Source organism: Hippoglossus stenolepis, chromosome 3 (genome assembly GCF_022539355.2).
Source record: "Hippoglossus stenolepis isolate QCI-W04-F060 chromosome 3, HSTE1.2, whole genome shotgun sequence".
Taxonomy (NCBI): domain Eukaryota; kingdom Metazoa; phylum Chordata; class Actinopteri; order Pleuronectiformes; family Pleuronectidae; genus Hippoglossus; species Hippoglossus stenolepis.
Genome location: NC_061485.1, coordinates 8,267,068 through 8,287,810, shown reverse-complemented (window position 1 = coordinate 8,287,810; position 20,743 = coordinate 8,267,068). Strand labels below are relative to the sequence as shown.

The following is a 20,743-nucleotide window of genomic DNA, read 5'->3' as shown; positions in this document are numbered from 1 at the left end:
GGAATACAAAGTATGGGATGCATATTTGATCATTTATATCATATAAAATATGTCATTTATATAGTTTAAAATCATTTTTCAGTCTGTTTCCTGGCGCGATACGCTCGCTCGCTCGCACGCCGAAACCACCGGTGAAGGGCGCTGGCGCGGCGCGGCGCATCGCAGCCCATGTGAACCGCACAAAGGTTTAACAGGGGGGTGGATGGGAGGCGCCTGGCTTTCCTTGGCGCTGCGCGGCGCTTCAGCGCCCGGTGTAAACCCGGCGTCAGTGTACCATAATCTGGATGCCAGATTGGCAGGCAGCAGAAAACATACCAATGAACATCGGCCAATGTTATCGGTGAAAGTCAAGTTTATTACCGATACACCGATGGCAGTAAACGAGGCGAATATACATCGGTGCACCACTATTATTTTGTGTATTTAAAAGTCGGCAAAGTTAAAAAGCCCAAATTCATTGTAAAGGGAGTTCCCCTCCCCTGTAGAAAACACTGCTCCTGACGCTCCTCAAATGTGACATCACAATACCCCGTCTAGTGGTTAGCCCGGCACGCCCCCAAAGCATTTAACATTTGCACGGGAACCAGATGACCAATCACAGTAGAGTTGGTCAGCTGGCCAATCAGAGCAGACTGGGCTTCATCTGGAGGGGGGGTCTTAAAGAGACAGGAGCTAAAAGCAAGGTTTGCAGACGGAGGCTGAATGAGAAAAATCATTCTTTTCTAAACATCACAGCAATTAAACCTTTCAAGTTATAACATGACTTAAAATTATAAACATGAACAGGAGCACAACATGTCTCCTCTAGGATGTCACCGCATTCCAAACACAAAGGGTGAACGATACAGAACAATAATTGCTCAGGCATTTGCAATGTCGTTGTTAAGTTATGGATGTCAACTTTAATAAGTGCTTTGTGATGTTAAGTACTTATTATTAAAGTAGGTCTGTCATGGCTGTCATCTTAGCAAACCTTCAGTCTCCCATTGAGCCTTCAGTCATGTTATTGTTAAGCAGAATAAAGGGAATTCTGTCACTGGTAAGAGATTTCATCAAATTCCTGCACGAGGAAAACGACTCCATTACAGGGATTTCTACATCATTTCACCTCAGTGACAGACATTTTATGGGACTTGACAGACATGTGGTCGAAATGGGCCTTTTTAATACAAGACAATAGGCTTTCTTTGTTCCATGACAATTGAAACATCCTGTGCATCAAACTGGCACAAGACATATTTGTAATTCGGGGTTTGCTGCAGTCGGTGAAGTCTCGCTGTCAACAACGAAATGAACGCCGCCCCTCTGCTTTTTCACGTATCCCCCGTTGTGCTTCTATTACTGTATCTTGTGCTTGACTGACCAGGTGAGGCCCATGTACAGCCAGTCAGGCAGCTGACAAGTTGGAACAGCGTGTTGTTCTTGATGCCTCCCTGAATGTTAGATCAATTGTTTGATTGCCGTAGGAGCTGAGAAAGACCAGTGGCTTTAAAACTGGTATGATTGGTTCTGAGATACGGACAACGGGAGAGTGCTTTACCCCAGTGACTGGCAACAACTGTCAGGACAGGAACGAGTGTAGGGAGCTGTTCCCAGGAGCTTTAGTCTCCAGTGGAATTTCTAAAGGGCTTTCTGAATCCTCCTACTTTTAATGTAAATGTGTCCTGTGTAAGTGAATTTAGAAAAAGATCACCTTCAAAACACTGTATGAACATTAACAAATAACACAGTGAGTTAGACTGACCTTGGATCTATAGTTGTACAGTCGCTTTTAGAAGAACACAATGCATCCATATATAATCAGTTCTATTAATGTAACCCAAAGGTCTTCTTTTATTTTAATGCAGCTGTTGAATTACATGATTAATTTCCATTTCCTTATTCATCTCACAGATTCTTAGAGTACCATGGCCTGATTTTCCTGGTATTGTTTATGTAAGAGTTTTAGGAGAAGAAACGCGGGCAGGAGACAAGAATGCAAATTTTACCCATGATGACATGCTTTTGCTGCATAGCCAGAATATAAGCGAACAAAGGGAGAATAAAGAGAAAATATATTTAAATAAACCCACAAAAAAACCACAGCACGTTAAACATATCGACAGTAGCCAAAGTCACAACTTAATTACAAGTACAAAGTAGCGTATCAAGAAAAAAGTATTTAAACTATTGGCCGTGTCTAAAGATGGACGGCATGTCTCTACTTCCTCCTACTCTCCTGAAATAAAGCCAAAATATCCCTAATGGCTGCCATCTTGCACATTTGGACCGAAAAGTCAGCTCAGCAGTGATTGATTGATGTGGCCGCGGGATCAAGGTCTTGCTGATACACTCACTGAATCAGTGTCAGCCGTCCATCATCACGTTTAACCCTGTTTTTACAGCATCAAATACCTAAGTAATACAAAACTTATCACCACAGCAGTGTCATAACAACTACATTAATGAGATTTTAGTTTAGTCCATGTCCCATCTACTAACATGGAGGTGGTGACATGCATGACCTATACTGCAGCCAGCCATCAGGACGCAACCAAGTTCCGTCCTTATATATAGTCTATGATATATACATATAAGTAAACAGAATACACATTGGTGCTTTACACTGTCGAGTCAACACATGTATTTTTACCCTGAAAGAACCTCAGTGCAGAGTCTCATATCTCGTCAAACACACCTCCTCTATCTTCATTTTATCATCTCAGTGTCTCCAGGCGTCGGGTGTTTGCCATTTCACTGAAAAGCACAACACGAAGATATTTTATAAATAAACTTGAGGGGAAACTGTTCCTCTTCTGTTTGGCTGCCTGCCTTTTGTCACCACATTAGCAAACTGCTGCCTGATGAACGTGATGTGAAGAGAGCGCGGTGGGCAACGTGACAGGTAAAATGAGCAAATTGAAAGCAGAGTGCATCTGTCAACTCTTCCTGTTTTTGTGTCAGAGGAGTCACACGCCGCACACTCTTATTTATATATGCCCCGCACCCCCGTACAAGTAATGACAGGTTTATATTTTCTGCTTTTAGATGTTGTGCACCATTCACCACCAGCTACTGCACAGCACTGTGTAATTTACAGTGTTTGATACTCTGCACTTTTATAAATGGGAAAAGTGACTGCCTGTCAGAACACATTCAATCAGCACTGGTTGAGTTCAGGTTTAGTCTTCAATCAATTTTCAATCTTTCAATTATAATACAAGTGTTACACTTAATATACAGAACATATGTGTTCATATAGCTAATTAGTTTACTGTGTTGTAACATTTGTTGTTCATGACAAGTTTCACTGTTTTTTAAAGCAGCAAATTATAGTATTTTATAATTAATTAACAGGCCTGTGATGAGATGTGGAAATCAGCAACCCTCTGAAAAACATAACGTGACGCTGTAATACTACGATTTGGGGTCAAACTTGAGTATCTAGTTGTGTAAGTTTGAGTTATTGAAGGTATTTTTGACTGCTAAAGTCTATATTTGGTCTTTGTCTTTTTGTCTTATACAACTTGACAACTGTGATGGCTTCACCTGGGAACTTTACTCCAAAACAAGCTTTAAGAACTTCTGTTTATCTGTTATTAAACATGTAAGTGAATATCCTCGCTACCAAATGTACAATATTGGATGCTAATACCAATAGATGGCCATAACACACATAGTGAATATAACGCTAGATTATGCACTAAAGTTATGTATCTATTTAATTTATTCCATCTTCCTCAAACTTGTGCAGTGGCAGACTTGGTGCAATTTGGACTTTGTAGAAGCGGGGCGTGGGAACTTATAGTCAACATCTTTAATCAAGACAACAGAGTGTTCACGATGATGAGGACGACAACTTGTTCTCCAGTCTGAGTGGAGCTCCAACGAACTTTTACCAAACAGACAAACTGCTTTATGTGCGGCAGCGACGGTGCAGCCTCCGGGTGTGGCTGCTCTGAGTCTGGCGTGTCTTGGCTGCAACCAGCATTGACACAGGCCAAACATACAGCCCATTCCAAACAGGTATGTTTATACTGGGCATTGCACAAGTGAAAACAAATTATTTATGAATATTATTTAATTATTATCAACAGAAATGTTGGAATATACAGCGTTCATGTTTTATTACTCAGTTCTATTCCCAGTCATTTAATGTCAGGAGACAACCTGAGTTTTCAGATGCAGACGCTTTACAAACGCTGTGATAGTCAAATGAAAGTGAAACAAGTGTGTCACGTCCGGGCGTATTAAGAGAAAAGTAGAACAAGGTAGTTTCCCTCCTTTTTTCCCTCTTCAGCTCTGTGCAGCTCCTGGTTCCATATTGGCATTTATCAGTCAGGGATCAATGAATATGATTGTGGAGCACAGTACTTTGCCTCAGAGTGGTATTGATTGGGCTGAAGGGTTGGGCCTGGTGCCAGTTCTCGTTATTGGTCTCTGTCCTTTCACCTTTCTTTGTCTCTCATCTCTCCGTCCTGCTGACGTGGGTGGCAGCTGATTCTAACTGATCGCAGTGCTAAGTGCCTGAATAGAAACGTATCGATCACAGGTGTTATGAGCCGTGTACACAGCGACGCGTGGCTCCTACATGTGTGCTGTACCCTTTACAACCCTCACACCCCTCTGCTCCCATTGACACCATATAAAGCAGCGGTTTGTGCTGGGGACAGGGTGTCAGGGTGGCGCTGGTGGTTACACAGATCATTTTACAATCAGGGGCTTAATGGTCATCCATCCAATGACGAAGTGTCCTTGTGCATCACGGTGACCTCTTACCTGCCCAGAGCTGCTGTGCTTATGTGTATTTACTCATGTGTGTTAGACCAAAGGGACATGTGAAGAAACGCTTCATCATAACATACACGCCTGTGGTTGTTTTCAAGCCCAGAAAGTCCACTAAATAATAAAGTAATGATTTGATTTATTTACAAAATAGTCCTACAATCATATAGTCATTTTATGTTTTTCTTAATTGCCATACTTTACATTACTTTTTTCCAAACAAAGGGGTATTAAGGAAGAAGTTAACGGAGAAAGTAAATAAATAAATGTCGGATAATTTTAGGCATTAAATCCTGACATACAAAATCTAAAATGAAACCAAATAACTGGTAATTTTGCCAAATAAACATGAACATGCACACTAATACAGCACTAACAGTCATTTAGGTTAAATTCTATTATTTCTAGTATTATTTTACATTAATATCAACTAAGTGGCACCTTTAAAAAAAAAAATCTTATCTTTGTTCACTGAAGTAAAAAAAACACAAATGTGATACAGGACAAAATGAAGGAACATTAAGCAGGGAGGCAGATATCATTGAGATAAAATTGTGCCAGATTATATGCTCACATTGTTTTCTTTTTAATCCTAAAGGAAAACAGTCTGAATCTAGTGTTAATGGTGGACTCTTCCACCACTGATTTAATGAACAGTTAAATAGATATTGCAAAGACAAAAGCCATAAATAGTTAGAAAAAGTTAGATTTTTGTTGACATTTTCATTATTATTATTGTCTGTCATAGTCTGTACATCATAACAGTCAGTTCATGGTTGTTTCTTCTCACATGGATCGTTACCAGCTCAGGCTGACCACGGCGCCCTGGTCTCTGACCCCTCATCCTGTCCACACTGCATGGTGGTTCAGGGTCCAGCCTCAGAGTCAGTGACCTCGGCCAGCAGCTCCAGATTTAATCAGCACTTCTCTCCACACGGGCAGCCCCGACCAGCCGCTTCCTGCACCTTAATGAGTCCAGAGTCCCAGCCGCAGCTTGTGCTGCAGCTTTCTTTCCTCCTTTTCACACCAAAGCAGAGAGTATACGTACATGCGGCCAAAACTACAGCCAGTGATGCATTTCATGATGAGACAGGCAGACAGATGGAGGACGTTTTAGCGGCTTTGAGTGTGACATCTGTCCCTTGACACTTTATTTTGACAGCTTGTTTAATTATAATGTAGGAGTAATAGAAAGATATAATGTAATTGTACTGCAGTCTTGATCTGTAATGCTGGCCTATAATCAGTGAGCCCTTTCTAGACGCTGACTGCAAACACATGCTATTTGTTTTCCTTTATAATCAGGTGATTTACAATGATTGTCTTTGCCCGTCTCACCTCTGGTGATTACCTATTGTCCATTTGCATCTATTGCTTAAACAAAGTTTGAATATTCCATCAAAGCTATTCCAACTTTTGAAATTAACTTTGACCGGGGGGCGTGCTGGTGGCTTAAAGATAATCACATCAAGGGCACGGAGCCTGACCTGTTTTTGCATCAGTAGGTTTCTCCTCGGTGAAAAGCACTCGATCGGCAATTGTTGTCTTGCCTTTTGTGGGAATGTGAATAGCACCTTATTGATTGGAAGCAAAATGTTTTTAATGTTGTAGATGAGATTTCTGGATTGCTGGCTAATGGGGAGATAGAAGCTCGCTGCAATCTATTTTCAAGTCAAGACCCAAATTGAAAATCTTTGCAGGCATAATTAAGGCTTATCTGAAAGGAATGTCAGAACTTTTTCACCGCTTTAAAAAAAAAAAAAAAGAATTCTCTTGCCACCTATCCAATCCTGGTTGTTACGTGTAAATGCACAAACACGCTCAGAATGGTTGATGAGTCCATGCTAGAAAGTAATGAATATAAGATGGAGAGCAGTATTGATGTCTGGATTGACTTGATGCTGGTGGTTCTGCTTGTGTAAAAAATAGCCCCCTTGTTTTTGTTATTGTGATGTAAGCACGTGTAATAAGCATTTTTCTGATGTTAATGAAGTCAGTCTTTAGAAGTAGACGTGTGGTTTTTAATGTTCAGAAACTTAATTAGTCGTATCCCAACAGAGAAGTTCACCCTCTGTTCATCCTCTGGTCGGGGGGCAGGCTCGGTGGATTTAAGTGTGTTGCTCAAGGATACTTGGACAGGTGGGGCCACACTGGGGTTCACAGCCGGGGTCCTCCACCTGGGGGATGACCTGGATTTCAAGTAGGAATTGTGTTTGGATGTTTGAAACCAGAGCGAGCTAAGACATTACTCAAACACCCCCACAGGACTTTCTTTACAACAAAGGAGACACAAGGCTCACTGCTGACGAAACCTTCGACCTCATGGCAGAGCTACATTTATATATTGGATTAAAGTTTTACCACCTGCTCATGTGAACAAGAATTGTTCTTCGTCAATGAAACTTCTTCATTGAAACATTTTCTCAGCACTGTATGTTCTTTACTTTATGAATTAGGTTGGCAAGGACGACTCCTGTAGGTCATATTGAAAAGTCATAGATCGTCTGATATTTGCTTTTTTCTCAAGAGTTAAATAAGAACACCAATGCCACGATTATCTATCTGTATGGTATATTATGGAGCTAAAGCTAGCATATGCTTAGCGTAGCATAGCACTAGACTTGAGCTAAAGGAAAACAGGTGTTAAGTCTTTGCAGCTCTGAAGTGCTGGTTGACAGATTTTGTTTCCTTTGGAAAGAGCTGGAGTGGTTTCACCTTAGCTCAGGTTTTTCTTCATATATTATATCTACATATATGTTAAATGTGAAGAGAAGTCTGTTAGCTTAGCTTAGCACAAAGAATGGAAACGGGTGTTTTAAACAGGCATGTATGTATGTATGAAAATCGACAATGGGTCGATTCAATTCAATGTAGCCTATTGTCTGTGTAGTGTTAATCTGCTTTCAGACATGAACTCCCCAGATACTACACATTTTCTCCGGACTTTCTCCTCCTGGCCCCGAGTATATGATCCGTAGAATTTGATGTGAGAACCCAGCAGGGGATCCCCCGCTGGCTTGACATCAAGCAAGTGGGGGGTTGATGACACTTCTAACACGCGACAGACACAAAAATTAATAAAAACAAAAAGAAAACAAATATCTCCGGGTGAAAAAGCAGCGACACACACATAGAAGACACCAACAAAGATGTAGAGAGAGCTTGTGGTGTCTGTTTGTTATCAAGGAAATCACGCACCATTCAGATATAAGTATTACTGTTTCAATGTTCTCATCTAACTCGCAGCAAGAAAGCAATGTGTAATAATTCTTAAAAGGTCACAATAAATGCTCTGTGAGGATTGTGTATTAAATCTGTGTTCTCTTGCTGTAGCAGAATTGTCAATAAAGCCCATGGAAATAGTAAATATTTATTAGGAGGGAAGGGGCTTCAGGCTAAATGCCTTTAATCTGTGTACATTAAAGAAAAGGCACAAACAAACCACTGCTGTCTGAATGACTGTTGCAGGGACGCCGCCACATGCTTTCTAACCGTCGCCTGTGTTTCTGCTTTTCAGTTCACGTGAAAGCGGGAACCTGTGAGGTAATTGCCGCGCACCGATGCTGCAACAAGAACAAGATCGAAGAGAGATCCCAGACTGTCAAGTGCTCCTGCTTTCCTGGACAGGTGGCGGGGACAACAAGAGCGGCTCCGTCGTGTGTAGACGGTACGCCAGGCTTCTCATTACAGTTTTGCTGATTACGGTGGAAATGCGGCGCGCTGCAGAACTGTCACAGCTGTCACTGTGTCTCTCGCTGTTTATTTCAGGGACAATCCAGCGATGAGAGGTTTGTTTTGTGAAAAGAAGAAGAAAAACAAAACACAGTGTCGAGGTTTTCACATCTGCTGTTTGTCCCAGAGGCTTCAAAAATCGTTCAAATCAAACTGCCCACCAGTTCATTCTCTGTGTGGTTTGTGGGGCCGTATCAGACCTTGTGTTCAGCGGCGCAGACAGAAGGCCAGGTCATTTAATATCATGTCAAAAGTGGCCTCCGTTACAGGCCAATCGATCTCCATCTCCTCCTTTCACTGTAACGGCTCTGACAGGGGCTTCCTCAATTCTGACAGTTCTCTCTTCACTTTGGAGATGAAGCCGTCTCTCCCCTGTAGGCCTCCTCGGAGCACCTCAAGACCTTGATGCTCCAACCTCTGCTGCACGCTTTATTACCCCCTCCTACATACAAACATCCGCTCACAACACTCAAGCTTGACACTGACCTGCAATTCAGACCTGAGAACACACCGAGGTGGGTCTGACAGGTCTCCGTGTCAGCCACAGATCAGAAGACGCTCTCGTCAGTCACTGTGAAATATATAGAAACTGAAAGCACACGATGCTCTTAATTGCCTCCACTAAGTTTGTTCCTTTCCATCACTGTTTTCCTTCCTTTGTTTTCCCCGCAGCATCGATAGTTGCACAGAAGTGGTGGTGCCAGATGCATCCCTGCATGGACGGGGAGGAGTGCAAAGTGCTGCCGGATCTCAAAGGATGGAGCTGCAGTACGGGAAACAAAGTTAAGACAACCAAGGTGGGTTTTTTTTCACGTGGCTGCAAACTGCGAGATTCACCGCCTCGGATAGTAGTTTTAACAAAATGACCCCAGAATAATGGATGGGTGCTGGATAAGTGTTTGAAAAAGAAAGAAATAAGAGCTGCAGAGAGCACTGGAGAAGATTTAATTCTATCAACTTCAGACGAGAGCAGAGTAGAGGAGGCAGCAGGAGAGGAGAGGAGTGAGTCACACGGGAGAGCCAGTCAAGTGTTCCTGGAAGCAGTCGGCTTACAGTAGTACAAAGAGGTGGCTGAGGTTCAGATGTCTGTTCAGATACATCTGGACGTTTGTTGTTATAGTGTAACTGAACTCTATTTGTTGTGTTTTACTTAAGCTGCTAATTTGGTTTGGTACAGTTAAACGATTGTGTACAGTCGGGGAACAGGCCCTCAAACCAAAGTCAAGACTTCTTACTCCTGTTTATGTAATAATCTGTTACACAATACACAACTATCAGTACACTTTTAAGGTATTTAAGGACATTTTCACTATTTATTTTGACAGATAGGAACACAATCACTTTATTAACATTTGGGTTTTTGTGAGAAAAGTCATCCATTAATTTGAACCACACTAATCACACTAAAGGTTTTAAAATGACGTGGGGGTGTTTTTCCATTTAAAAACATTCTGGTGTATTTTCCTGCTCGACTCTTTTGTTTTTGTTTTTAATGCAAATGCTCTCAATTGAACTCGGATGTGTATCAAGCAAATGGACCAAATGACCATGACTGTAAATAAAGATGGACATCTCCCCTAAAGTGAAGCCCAAAAATCTTGATAGTCCCCTGGTGGCTGGCTGCAGTATAGGTCATAAACCCTGCCTCCTCCATGTTAACAGATGGGGCATTGACCCAACTAAAACATCAATGGACACATAAAAAAAAATGGTTTCCGTCATTTTAGGTCATTCTTATCACACTGATGATCAAGTCTTCATTTTATGTTATTTGATGCTGTAAAAACAGGGTGAAACATCATGATTGACAGCTGAGACTGACTGGTGATTGGTCGAGCTCATGATGTCAAAAGCACATGATGTCATCACCCGTCTCTGGGATGTTTTGGTTTTTAGCAGTGGAGTGTTTACAAGGATCAATTTGGTATCAGGGATGACTTGAGACTTGTAGTTGTGAACTGACAAACCATGTAATTTAACTGCAATTAAGTAGTGATTTATTATGTTTGATTGAAAGGCAATTAGCACTGTAGCTTGATGATGAACATACCACTGCTCTAATCAGTAATCTTTAATTGCATTCGGGGATTCCATCATGAGCTGCAATCAGAGTGTGTTTTAAATTAGAAGCTAAATACAAGAAATAATATCTAAGGTATTTAAGATGTCAAAGTTATTCAAGAATATAGCTGATGTAGCAAATTAACATATACACAACATGACATTTGTCACAGTCTTTGCTGTGTAATTTCCCAAACGTCTGATTTAGTAAATGACATATGTCAGAGTTATTCTCGTTAACTTTCTGTTGAGCACTGGAGAAAAAAAATGGCTAAAATAAATATAGAAACAAGATTATCACCATGACACTCATAGTTCTCACTCTGTGATTTAGGTGAGAAAATAAAATGTGGAAGCACACAGCAGATGATGACTTTTCAAATGGAAAATCAATTATCACTTCTGTAATAAACAGTGTGAATGTGCACCAGTGACTTCATTGGTCCAAATGGGAAAAGTTCAGCCTCTAAGGAAGGAATCACAAACACATTGTCGGTGTCTGTGGAAAATCCAGCTCACGTGTCTCCACCTCGTGGTTTCAGCACTGAGGGGAAGAGGGAGCAGGCTTGAGGAGGGTCCGCGCCTTTGAAAAGTCAGAGCCGGCTCGTGTGAAGCTTCAAAATTGCCGGCAAGAGAAAAAACAAAGGCGAGTGAAAGAAGGAGACACAAACAAATATCAAACAAAATCCCTCCAGGAAGCGGAATCACCAAGCGGGATGTGCTGAGGTAGAGAAAGACCCAGTTCTCCCAGAGATGAGCACAGGTGACCTTGACGTGTGTTTTAGGTTTTAAGGGTGGGGTGGACCTGAAGACCTAGATGAAGGTGCTGCGTGGGTGGGGCACTGTGGGCCGTTAGCCACCCGTCATGGCCCAGTGTTTGACTCACCAAACGCCTGTAGTTGAACTGCCTCCTCCATTATTCATGGCTACAGGAGGCTTGGACAAAGCAGAGCTTTTTATTTTAGCCGGGTTAATAATTCATGCCCTCTCTCACAGCCACGGGAAAGCAGCAACAGAGGCAGAGACAAGCAGGGGTCCAGGTGGCGAGTAGAACCCGTCAGAACCTCGACTCTTTTTTGATTTGGGAGTCAGCGGGGGTCGCTCCATGCCCGTGGCCTTGCTGCCTCCCACAGAGAGGCAGCAAAGGACAGCCTGTGTATGCTAGAGGGCTCTGTGCCCAAGCTTCCTGGATAGTTAACATCATTCTGAGGAATGAGCGGAGCGAGCGCTCTGCTGAGGATCCAGATTAGGAGCACAAGTGTTGGTGTGGTGACTGTTTCTGTGAGGTCTTCGGAAATACAATTCTAACGCCTGCATTTTCTAAGAAACGTGATGCTGGCCTTTTTAATTGCTTTCAAAATGCAGGGATTGAAAAACATGTAAGCCGCCCTGCATAGTGTCCAAATTAGGATAATAAATATGCAGAGATTTTGTTTTTATAAGAGGTTTATTTTACTCTGATCAGTTAAGTCTCATGTCAAGTATTTTCGTAAAATCCAATTGACATCATTTATTTTAACTAGTGAATTTCAAGTCAGTGAAGTCTTTTAAATCTGAGTAGGAAAATTACATCAATTAATGAATCAATAAATCAATCAGACTTTATTTGTAAAGCAATATGTAACACCAAGTGATTTACTAAATAAAAGCAATGAAACAATATCCACCACCCCCCCTCCACCCACAGAGCAAAACAATATTAACAGGAGCCGAGGAAACACTATCGTGAATCTCATAAATTTGAAATGAGGAAAAGGCAAATGCAGGTAAACAAAGAAAGATAAGATGATGAAGATAAAATAATGAAATACAAACAGGGACGTGAAAAAGAAATGCAGCAATCTGCATATTTTCCTATAACTGAGGCCTTAGGGTTGAATATTTAAGGTTTAGTCTTATAGATCTGTCTGTTACTACTTTAAAACTCCAAAACAATAACTATTTTTATCTCAAATCTTATTGAGTCAGAACAAACAGAAATCAAATTCAAGTCCAGTCTTTGGTGCTTGTGTGATGTAAAGCTGCTCCAATGAATAATTTCTGAATATAAATATATAGAATAAATGGTGTGTGAATGAAAAGTATCACCTGACATGTTTCACTTCATTGTTCTGTTCATTTATGATGGACTTTGTAATTCAACTTTTGAGATTTGCTTTGTCAATGAAGATTTCTAATAGATGTAAATAAGCAACCACATTAACTTCACGGAGCCATAAAGATGCTAAATAAATAAATAATTTGTTTCAGGAAAAGAGGGATTCTTCATCAAGCAATGATGATCTGGTCCGTTCACTTAATAAAAAGTAAATAAAGATGAAATACTGGGGTACACCGAGTATTGATGAAGAACTTTGAGTTTCACTACTTGGATCAGGAGTCTAAACTCTACTCAGCTGCTTCAGGACGTATTTCAGGATGTCCGTTAAACAGTTTGCCACCAAAATCATAGTTTTTCTTTGTTATTAGATTTTATTTATTCCGTGTGTCACCTCTTGTTGATCCTAGGCTACATTATAGCTTTTCATCCAAGACAAAATAATGGAGTAAAGGCAATTATATTAAATAAATAAACCCCATATTAGAATGGACAGAGGAGGAGCTTGTTCTTCTTCTACTGCTGCTTCAAAATGTGACGTGTTGACTGAATGCAGGTTCAAAGAAATCAGAATCAATCTCGTAAAAAAAACAGGTCAAGAGTGCAATGGCCTTCTGTCTAACGCTCTGCAAAACACCAGTTAGTTCACACAGTGTAAATAACGGTGCAAACAAACTCTTTAGCTGCAGAACAAGCCTCGCGCAGTACCACACTATAAATCCTTTCTTCTCTGATGTCCACCGGTGGCATTGTTGATAAAAAATGATGGTGTCATTCCACCTCATGATGAAGTCACATCAATAAATCAGACGTGTTAACACCCCGCAGGCCCCGTCGCGGACGACTCCAGTTGTTCCCTCCTCCTCTGCATGTCCGGGAGCAGCTGGTTTTATGGTCCTGCTGGTAACGTCAGGAATTATAACCCCAGCAGCTCCTGCTTTTCACTTTCTATCAGTCAGAGGGCAGATGGAAGAGAAGCACAGAGCCTTTCTGCTCGACAGCTTTATGACATTATCGAGAATGTGCTGGAGGTTGGTGATGGATCGCTGTCTGAGGTAGAGTTTTTTTTTTTAGACATGATGAAAATGGAAATTTACTCCATGTCATATGCAGGAAAGATAATTTTTCTAACCCTAATATACTTAATGCTCACCAGCAATTTTATATTTGGTTTTAAATACAATGATGTGTGTTTTTATTCCCCCCCCCAGTTTGGTGTGGGCGATTCTCCTGCACTGAAATCCTCTGAACACGTTGACAATAATATAATCCTTGTAGATCCAAACCCAATAAAGAAACTGTCTCCTAGAAATATTTTTATTATATATTTATATATTATATATTTATTTATTATTATATTTTTTTACAGCGAGTAGCAGCAAATATGTTTTTGAGCTAAAGTATTTGTGACAGAATAAATGATTTACCGCACTGATCAGTGGCATTTCCACTGAAATCCTATTTGATTTCTTCCAAAATATCTGGTCTTGCAGTAAATTATTTTAAAGAAAATTGTGGGGACTACAGCATAATTAATTGTCAAGGTTATGTTTAGGCCCTACAGCCAAGTGGCGGCCCACTGTCACGTAACCCACTTGTGAACTCCTGTTTTGAAGCCTCAACTTGGCGCCATCTTGTTTTTTTGTAACCATACTTGTAGTGGAGCCTGGCGAAGAGCTGGAGGACATTGCATTACCCACCTACCCTTGCAACCTACAGCTACTAGAGCCCATAGCTGTCAATCACAGTATTCATACCACAATTCCTACATGCTTTAACGCCTAAGAACTAAAAGGAAACAGGTTCCAGGAACCTCAACATTGGCCTCACGTCCTTAAACCAGAGTCTGCATCCATCTTTATATACAGTCCATGCTTGAGATACAACTTGTTCATGATCTTTAACCCTTCAATAGAAACCAGTCGTCTTTCACTAACCTTAACTGAAGTGCTTATGTTGCGTAAAGGATTCTATAGATGAGATCTGTGTTGTTGTTCACTGAATACAATACATACACATTTAGCCATCTGTATGCTTATGTATATAATAGATGAATGTTTATGTTCACATGAATATATTAATGAAATATTTGTCCTATCTATCCTCTGAAAAATGTATTTGAACTAGTGTGTAAATACATCGAGAGAAAAGAAAATTGTAATTGCATGTTCACACAATATGCTGACTCTGGTTGTAGGAGACGCTGTGGGATGGTGACAAAGGGAATCACTGGTTTCCCACCCACAAACACCACTGGTGATCCTTCACTGGCTTCAGCTAATGAAGTTCTCCGTCTCTGTTTGACCTTGGAAACAGCTGTTGAGGAAACAATCTCCATCTGACCTTCTGGTCCCTGAAGGAGCTGATCTGGCGTTTTTTCGACCAGTAGATTGATTTTGCTCAGTTCAGTGAAACCGAAGAAGATGTTCAAACAACGATCCGTCCTGTGAGATCTGATCACAAGCGGACGGCCCCAAGTTCGTGGGTTCACACCTCGTATTAAAATGCATCCTGAACGCATCTCCTGTGACCGCGTGTGATCGGATCTCACTTCCTCTCTCTCTCTCTCTCTCTATGCAAATTACGTTGTTTTTAGCCAGTTTGACTGCACAGATGTGTCTATTGTCAATTTGTTTGTGTGTGTGTTGGTGTGAGAGAGCGGAGACAGGAGGCGCTGAATGAATCAATACACGTATTGCTTTACAATGAAACAAGATTTCTGAAATAATTAGAAAAACACAATGTGGCAGGATGTCGGCTGAGTCCTTCAGTGTGGCCCAGAATAAATTTGAGTTCAAAGCAAGAGGATGTGACCACGTGTCCCAGTCCACATCTGAGTCCTAAATGTATCGTGGGTGCATTAAGACCTGGACTGGGAGCTGCTGCAGAGCTACAGTATTAGGGGGGGGTGTGTGAGATGAATTGATGCAAATCGTTGTTGAGGTTGAGTTATGTAAAATCGGTTCCGTCCGTTTCTATGTCCCTGCAGAAACACTGTGTGATTAAAACATTTTAGGATTTAAAAGCTGGAGAGGGGCTGAAGGGACGGAGACATTTAATCAGTGGGTTGCCTGGAAAGAGGAGCTGAATCATTCTGTTCATTATTTGTTTTTTTTATGGCCCATTAAGACATTGCTGCTGGGCTGACATTGACCATAAACTAGTGGTTTTACAGCAATATTGAAGACTGAAGAAGATTTACCACAATTCTGTCAAGATCCATTATTTAATTGTGAATATTCAGAGGTATATTTCTTTATTGTTGGAGGGCCTAAACAGTTTGTATGTGCTGTACACTATATGTTATGTATTGTATATATTAGAGCTCAATAGATATGGTTTTTTTGGGAGCTGATTCTGATATCAATATTAGGGAGTAACATATTTATGATACTGTTATATTGCGCAATATATATATATATATATATATATCAAAAAAACCTAACCTAACATAAATGCACATTTGTTCTTCATTGTTTATTCTCTAAACCTTTGATTTCGGAGCATACCTGCAAAGATATATGCAGACACCGACATGTCTGTGAAAAGATCTTGTTTTTCAACCAATTTGATGTTTTGACCAATGTACATATTGTAAATCAAAAAAATACTGCTTTATCTGGACAATTGGATATAATAGATAAAAGTAAAAGTACTTTGTTTGTCAGTGGGGCTTTGAACCGACAGCTGACCAGTCAAGTGTGCTCTTTCATCCTGTAGCAGCTTAAGCACCAAACCCTGAGGGGCTGCCTCCTGATTCCCCTTTGTGTGTTTACTCACTGATAACCCACACAGTGACACCCTCAACACCAGAGCATGCTAATTAATTTGATAAGGTTTCACTCTGCTTCACGTTTTTTTATTCTGTTGCCAAACACAAACAGCCTCTGGTCGGGTGCAGCCGTTACCAGAGGGCACTATGTTTGTTTATGTTGTCGGTCCATCCATTTGTTCATTCATCCATCCAGTCATCCATCCAGTCATCCATCCATCCATCAGTCTTTATCCATCTATTCTCCTGATCACGTTATCTCAATGACACTTGGGGGAGAGTTCCTCAAACCCGGCACAAACCTTCATTTGGACCCAAGGTTGATCTGGTTAGATTTTGGTGATTAAAGGTTAAAGGTCCATGTGTCTCTTATGAGGTCAAATCAATTTGTAAAGCCGCTCATGTAATTAAATATGTACCTTAGATACATGATTTTCAAAATCTGCAATCATGGGTTAATTATTGTGCTTCCATTAGAAATAGGCTGAAGGCTGTCACTAACAAAATTTGCCCCTGAGAGTTGCTGAGGCCAGACGTGAGTTTATGTGCTCAGTCGCTAGATAAATCATTTTAATTTGCTGTCTTCACACCTTTGATTTCAAATTGTCACATGCAAGTGCAAATCAAATTGTGGCTCCCCCAACATTGTGCACTGTGTGGTCAGAGCAGCAGAAACCTTTCACCTTCATCAGATACTTACTACTGCCAATGCTTAGTAGACTGGATGTGTGTGTGTGGTAAAACCCTGTTGGTTGAGAACCTGCTAACTGTTAATTGATTGACAGTGTGTGTTTGTGTGTGCGTGTGTGTGTACATACGTGTACACACCAACCCAGGCAGACATCTGTCACTGGTAAAGATGTAGACTTGGTTTAAGGGTTAGGCTTACAATTAGGTGTGTGTGTGTGTGTGTGTGTGTGTGTGTGTGTGTGTGTGTGTGTGTGTGTGTGTGTGTGTGTGTGTGTGTGTGTGTGTGTGTGTGTGTGTGTGTGTGTGTGTGTGTGTGTGTGTGTGTGTGTGTGTGTGTGTGTCGTAGTGCCTCCTACAGCAGAGGGCAAGTCCAAAAGTTCCATGCGTTCCACTTTTAAAGGGCAAACCAACATTCTTTACCCACAGTATTTTGGGAGTTATGCTTAAAGTGAAAGTCGCACAAACTGCATCTTTCAACCCTCCCGATTAATATTCATGAAAATGTCTGAGAATACTCATGCCAGCAGTCTGCCATTATGAATAGTAATATTCCCACTGTTTGCATGGAAATCATAGTGCATGATGTACATTGCTGGTGTCTGACTGAGCTGCTCACTGTCTTCCCACTTTGGCTGTCGAACGCCACAGATGTTTGAATTCTAAACATGCCAGCTGGGAATACACACACCTTGAACCTGTCATACTCTTGACAGATACAGCTATTACCGGGAATGCAGCACACGAAGGACAATGCTAACTCGCTGATGTGGAGCCGGTATTGTTTACAATGTTTGCGCGGTTGGTGCAGCGGTGTCGCCTCACAGCAAGAAGGATGTGGGTTCGAGCCCGACAGCTGGTCAGGGCCTCTCCGTGTGGGGGGTTTTCTCCAGCTTCCAAAGACATACATGCATCGTGGGTTTATTGGAGACTTTCCATGTAGGAGTGAACAGTTGTTGTCAGATTTACAACACGCAAGCGGTTTACTCCAACTTTCAACCAGTGTCAGCTGGGATTAGCTAGAGACATGTTTTAACCCTTTAAAAGATAAGTGGGTATAGATAGATGGATGTTTAAAGTGTTCACCATCTTAGTTTAGCATGTTCGTATGTACTTAAAAGTGTATTTAACAAAACATATATATTGGAGGCTTTAACCGCTGTTCTTTTACTTTGAAAAGGGTTACGTCATGCATTGCCAAACTGCATCGTGGTTCAGTTGTTTGCGTTGCATTGCTTGGGCTGCATATGCCAGTAGCAGTGCAGCGAGGGAGGCACCAACCAATCACATCCCGGTTCAAATATACATTCATCCAATCAATTCACGTTAATGAGAACAAGGAGGCAGAGGCAGCTGGCTAACCTCGTGTATTGTGGATTTTATTTCCTGCTGTCGTTATGAAAATTGCACCAGCACTAAGCATTAAGTACACTTACTGTCAAGTGTTAATACAACACATACGTGTGAGTCCAGTGTTGCATTTCATCGTAAGGCGACCTCTAGTGGCTGTAATTAGAATGACGGGAGGAAAGGACGTAGTAAAGTGGTACAGATTCAAACAAAGTCCATGTCGGGAGGAAGTTAAGATGGATGGATGTCACTGTTCATTTCCTGTGAAACTGTCAATGTTTAGTTTCGCAACCTTTTCCATGTGTTTATTATTATTACCATGATGATAAAGGTCCTTCAACATTTTCCTGCATCTAATTTGTTCTTTTTCTTTCTTCCTAGGTCACACGATAGTCGTCCGTTTCCAGGACAACGTAGTCTGGAACTGGGCGTCAGATCTTCGAGGACATTTGGATATCATGTCTTTTGAGATTTCGGTGGACACCAGGGACCAACGAGGACAATAATCACGGACATTCCACTGGACGAATGGAGGAAGAGGATCAGGAAGCTTCATTAAAGACTAAATATCCAAAAATGACTTTAGATGCAGCAGCGGCAGTAGCTGTCTCTGCCCACCAAATCTCTCTTTGTATTATAGTTTTATTCCCGTGGACTTGAAGACTCTACCATGAAGAAGATTATTGACTTTAAAGACTGTGGATTACACCAGGAGAAAAAAATATCACCTTTAAAACAAAACCATGTGATGTGAAGCTTTTTGTGTTATTTTCTTGCCACAAACAAACCCCAGAACTCTTGATGCATATCTGTGTTGAAGATCTAGTGAGAGCATAAGCATTTTCATTCCTTTCAGCCTTATGGAGCAGATCTCTCTTCTGCTTCTTTCTCTCTTGGTTGATTTGAAACCATCCCGTGTTCGGCTTTCTTTCGTTTTTTTTGGGACGTCAAGTCTTCTTTTCGAAGACACGAGGCGAAACTACGACAAACAGCAGACCCATAAAAAATGGAATCATGTTTGACCACGAGTCAACAAGGGTCAGCACAGCCGACTTCTGCCAAAATGTTTTAACTGTATCTGTTGTTTTCGAAGCCTGGTGACAACCATTGATTACAAATGTCAGTATTATCTCAATAAATTTAACTCAATGGATATAACTCTTCTCTATAAATGCTCTTTGTTTATCGTTCATCCCACTATCCAGACATTAACCAACTCACTCTGCCATCTTCATATTTGGAGCCATGGTAGCAGCCAATCACGAGTCAGTGTCAGCTGTCAATCATTGCGTATTACAGTTTTTATGAAATTAGATGTTTAAAAAAATGCAATTGAGACGTTATCTAATTAAGCACACACTTACTTACATACATCTTCATAATAGAAATCTAACTTCTTAACAACAAGACAAGAAATTCAAAGGTTTTTACTTTCTGGTAACTATTTATGTTGTTTTATGACGACAAAGTTGCCCCAAATCTCTAAATTAACTAGTTCATAAAGAAATCTGCTTCTGAAATCATGTCCAGGAAGAGACTGATAATTAGCTCGCGCTCTAAAACAACACTAATCCTCTTTGATTCGTTTCCAAACCTAGATGTTGTCATCCAAGCCTCTTTTGTATCCTGTTAACTCACCAACAAAGATATTATATTTTTATTTTTCGTTTTGTAGTTATTGTTTGTCTCTTTTTTTTTGTTGGTCAGAGTGATTTCCCACAAGGTTCCACTTGACAGAACTCCCCAAAGCGCAGTAAGTCATTAAAAGCTTCGAGAAAAAAATCAACCTGAGGGATTCGGGCTCGACAGAGAGCAGCGGGGGGAGCGGGAGGAAACGGACGAAGACACCAGGGTTCAGCAGAGGAGGATTACTTAACCCGGATCATGTTAGCTTCCTCAGTCTGTGGGGTCCAAGGGCAAATACATTGTACATCCATGTTGACATTTATATTCTGTATACTGCAGGTTACTATTATTACTGATATCAACATGCAGCTCCATTCCCCTCCCTGTGGAGGCCGGGCAGGTTAGAGGCAGGTGTTTGTGAGGAGGCAGAGAACAGTGGGAGATGTATTTATATGTCACCTGCTTGTGATATCTACACCTTTGGGACAGGAGGGCATATAGTATGTACATACTATTAGGAGGGGGGGGCGCTACTTTGATGTGATAATAAGCGACATTTCTGAAATGTGAATTTTCACTTTAGCTCTTATTTTCATGGCTCTAGGGCAAAGATCGGCGAACCACCATGTGCAAGAATGACAATTTAAAGAATT

General features: G+C 41.1%; 1 protein-coding gene across 1 annotated transcript in view; it reads left to right on the top strand.

Moving 5' to 3' along the window:
* Positions 1 to 19,636, top strand: part of tafa3a (TAFA chemokine like family member 3a) — a 95,236-nt gene extending 75,600 nt beyond the window's left edge. Inside the window, exons 3-5 of the mRNA XM_035149734.1 lie at positions 8,282 to 8,431; positions 9,169 to 9,293; positions 18,846 to 19,636. Coding sequence (XP_035005625.1) covers positions 8,282 to 8,431; positions 9,169 to 9,293; positions 18,846 to 18,857 — 287 coding nt within the window. The 3' untranslated portion in view covers positions 18,858 to 19,636. The remainder of the gene's footprint in view (positions 1 to 8,281; positions 8,432 to 9,168; positions 9,294 to 18,845) is intronic.
* Positions 19,637 to 20,743: the final 1,107 nt, after the last annotated feature.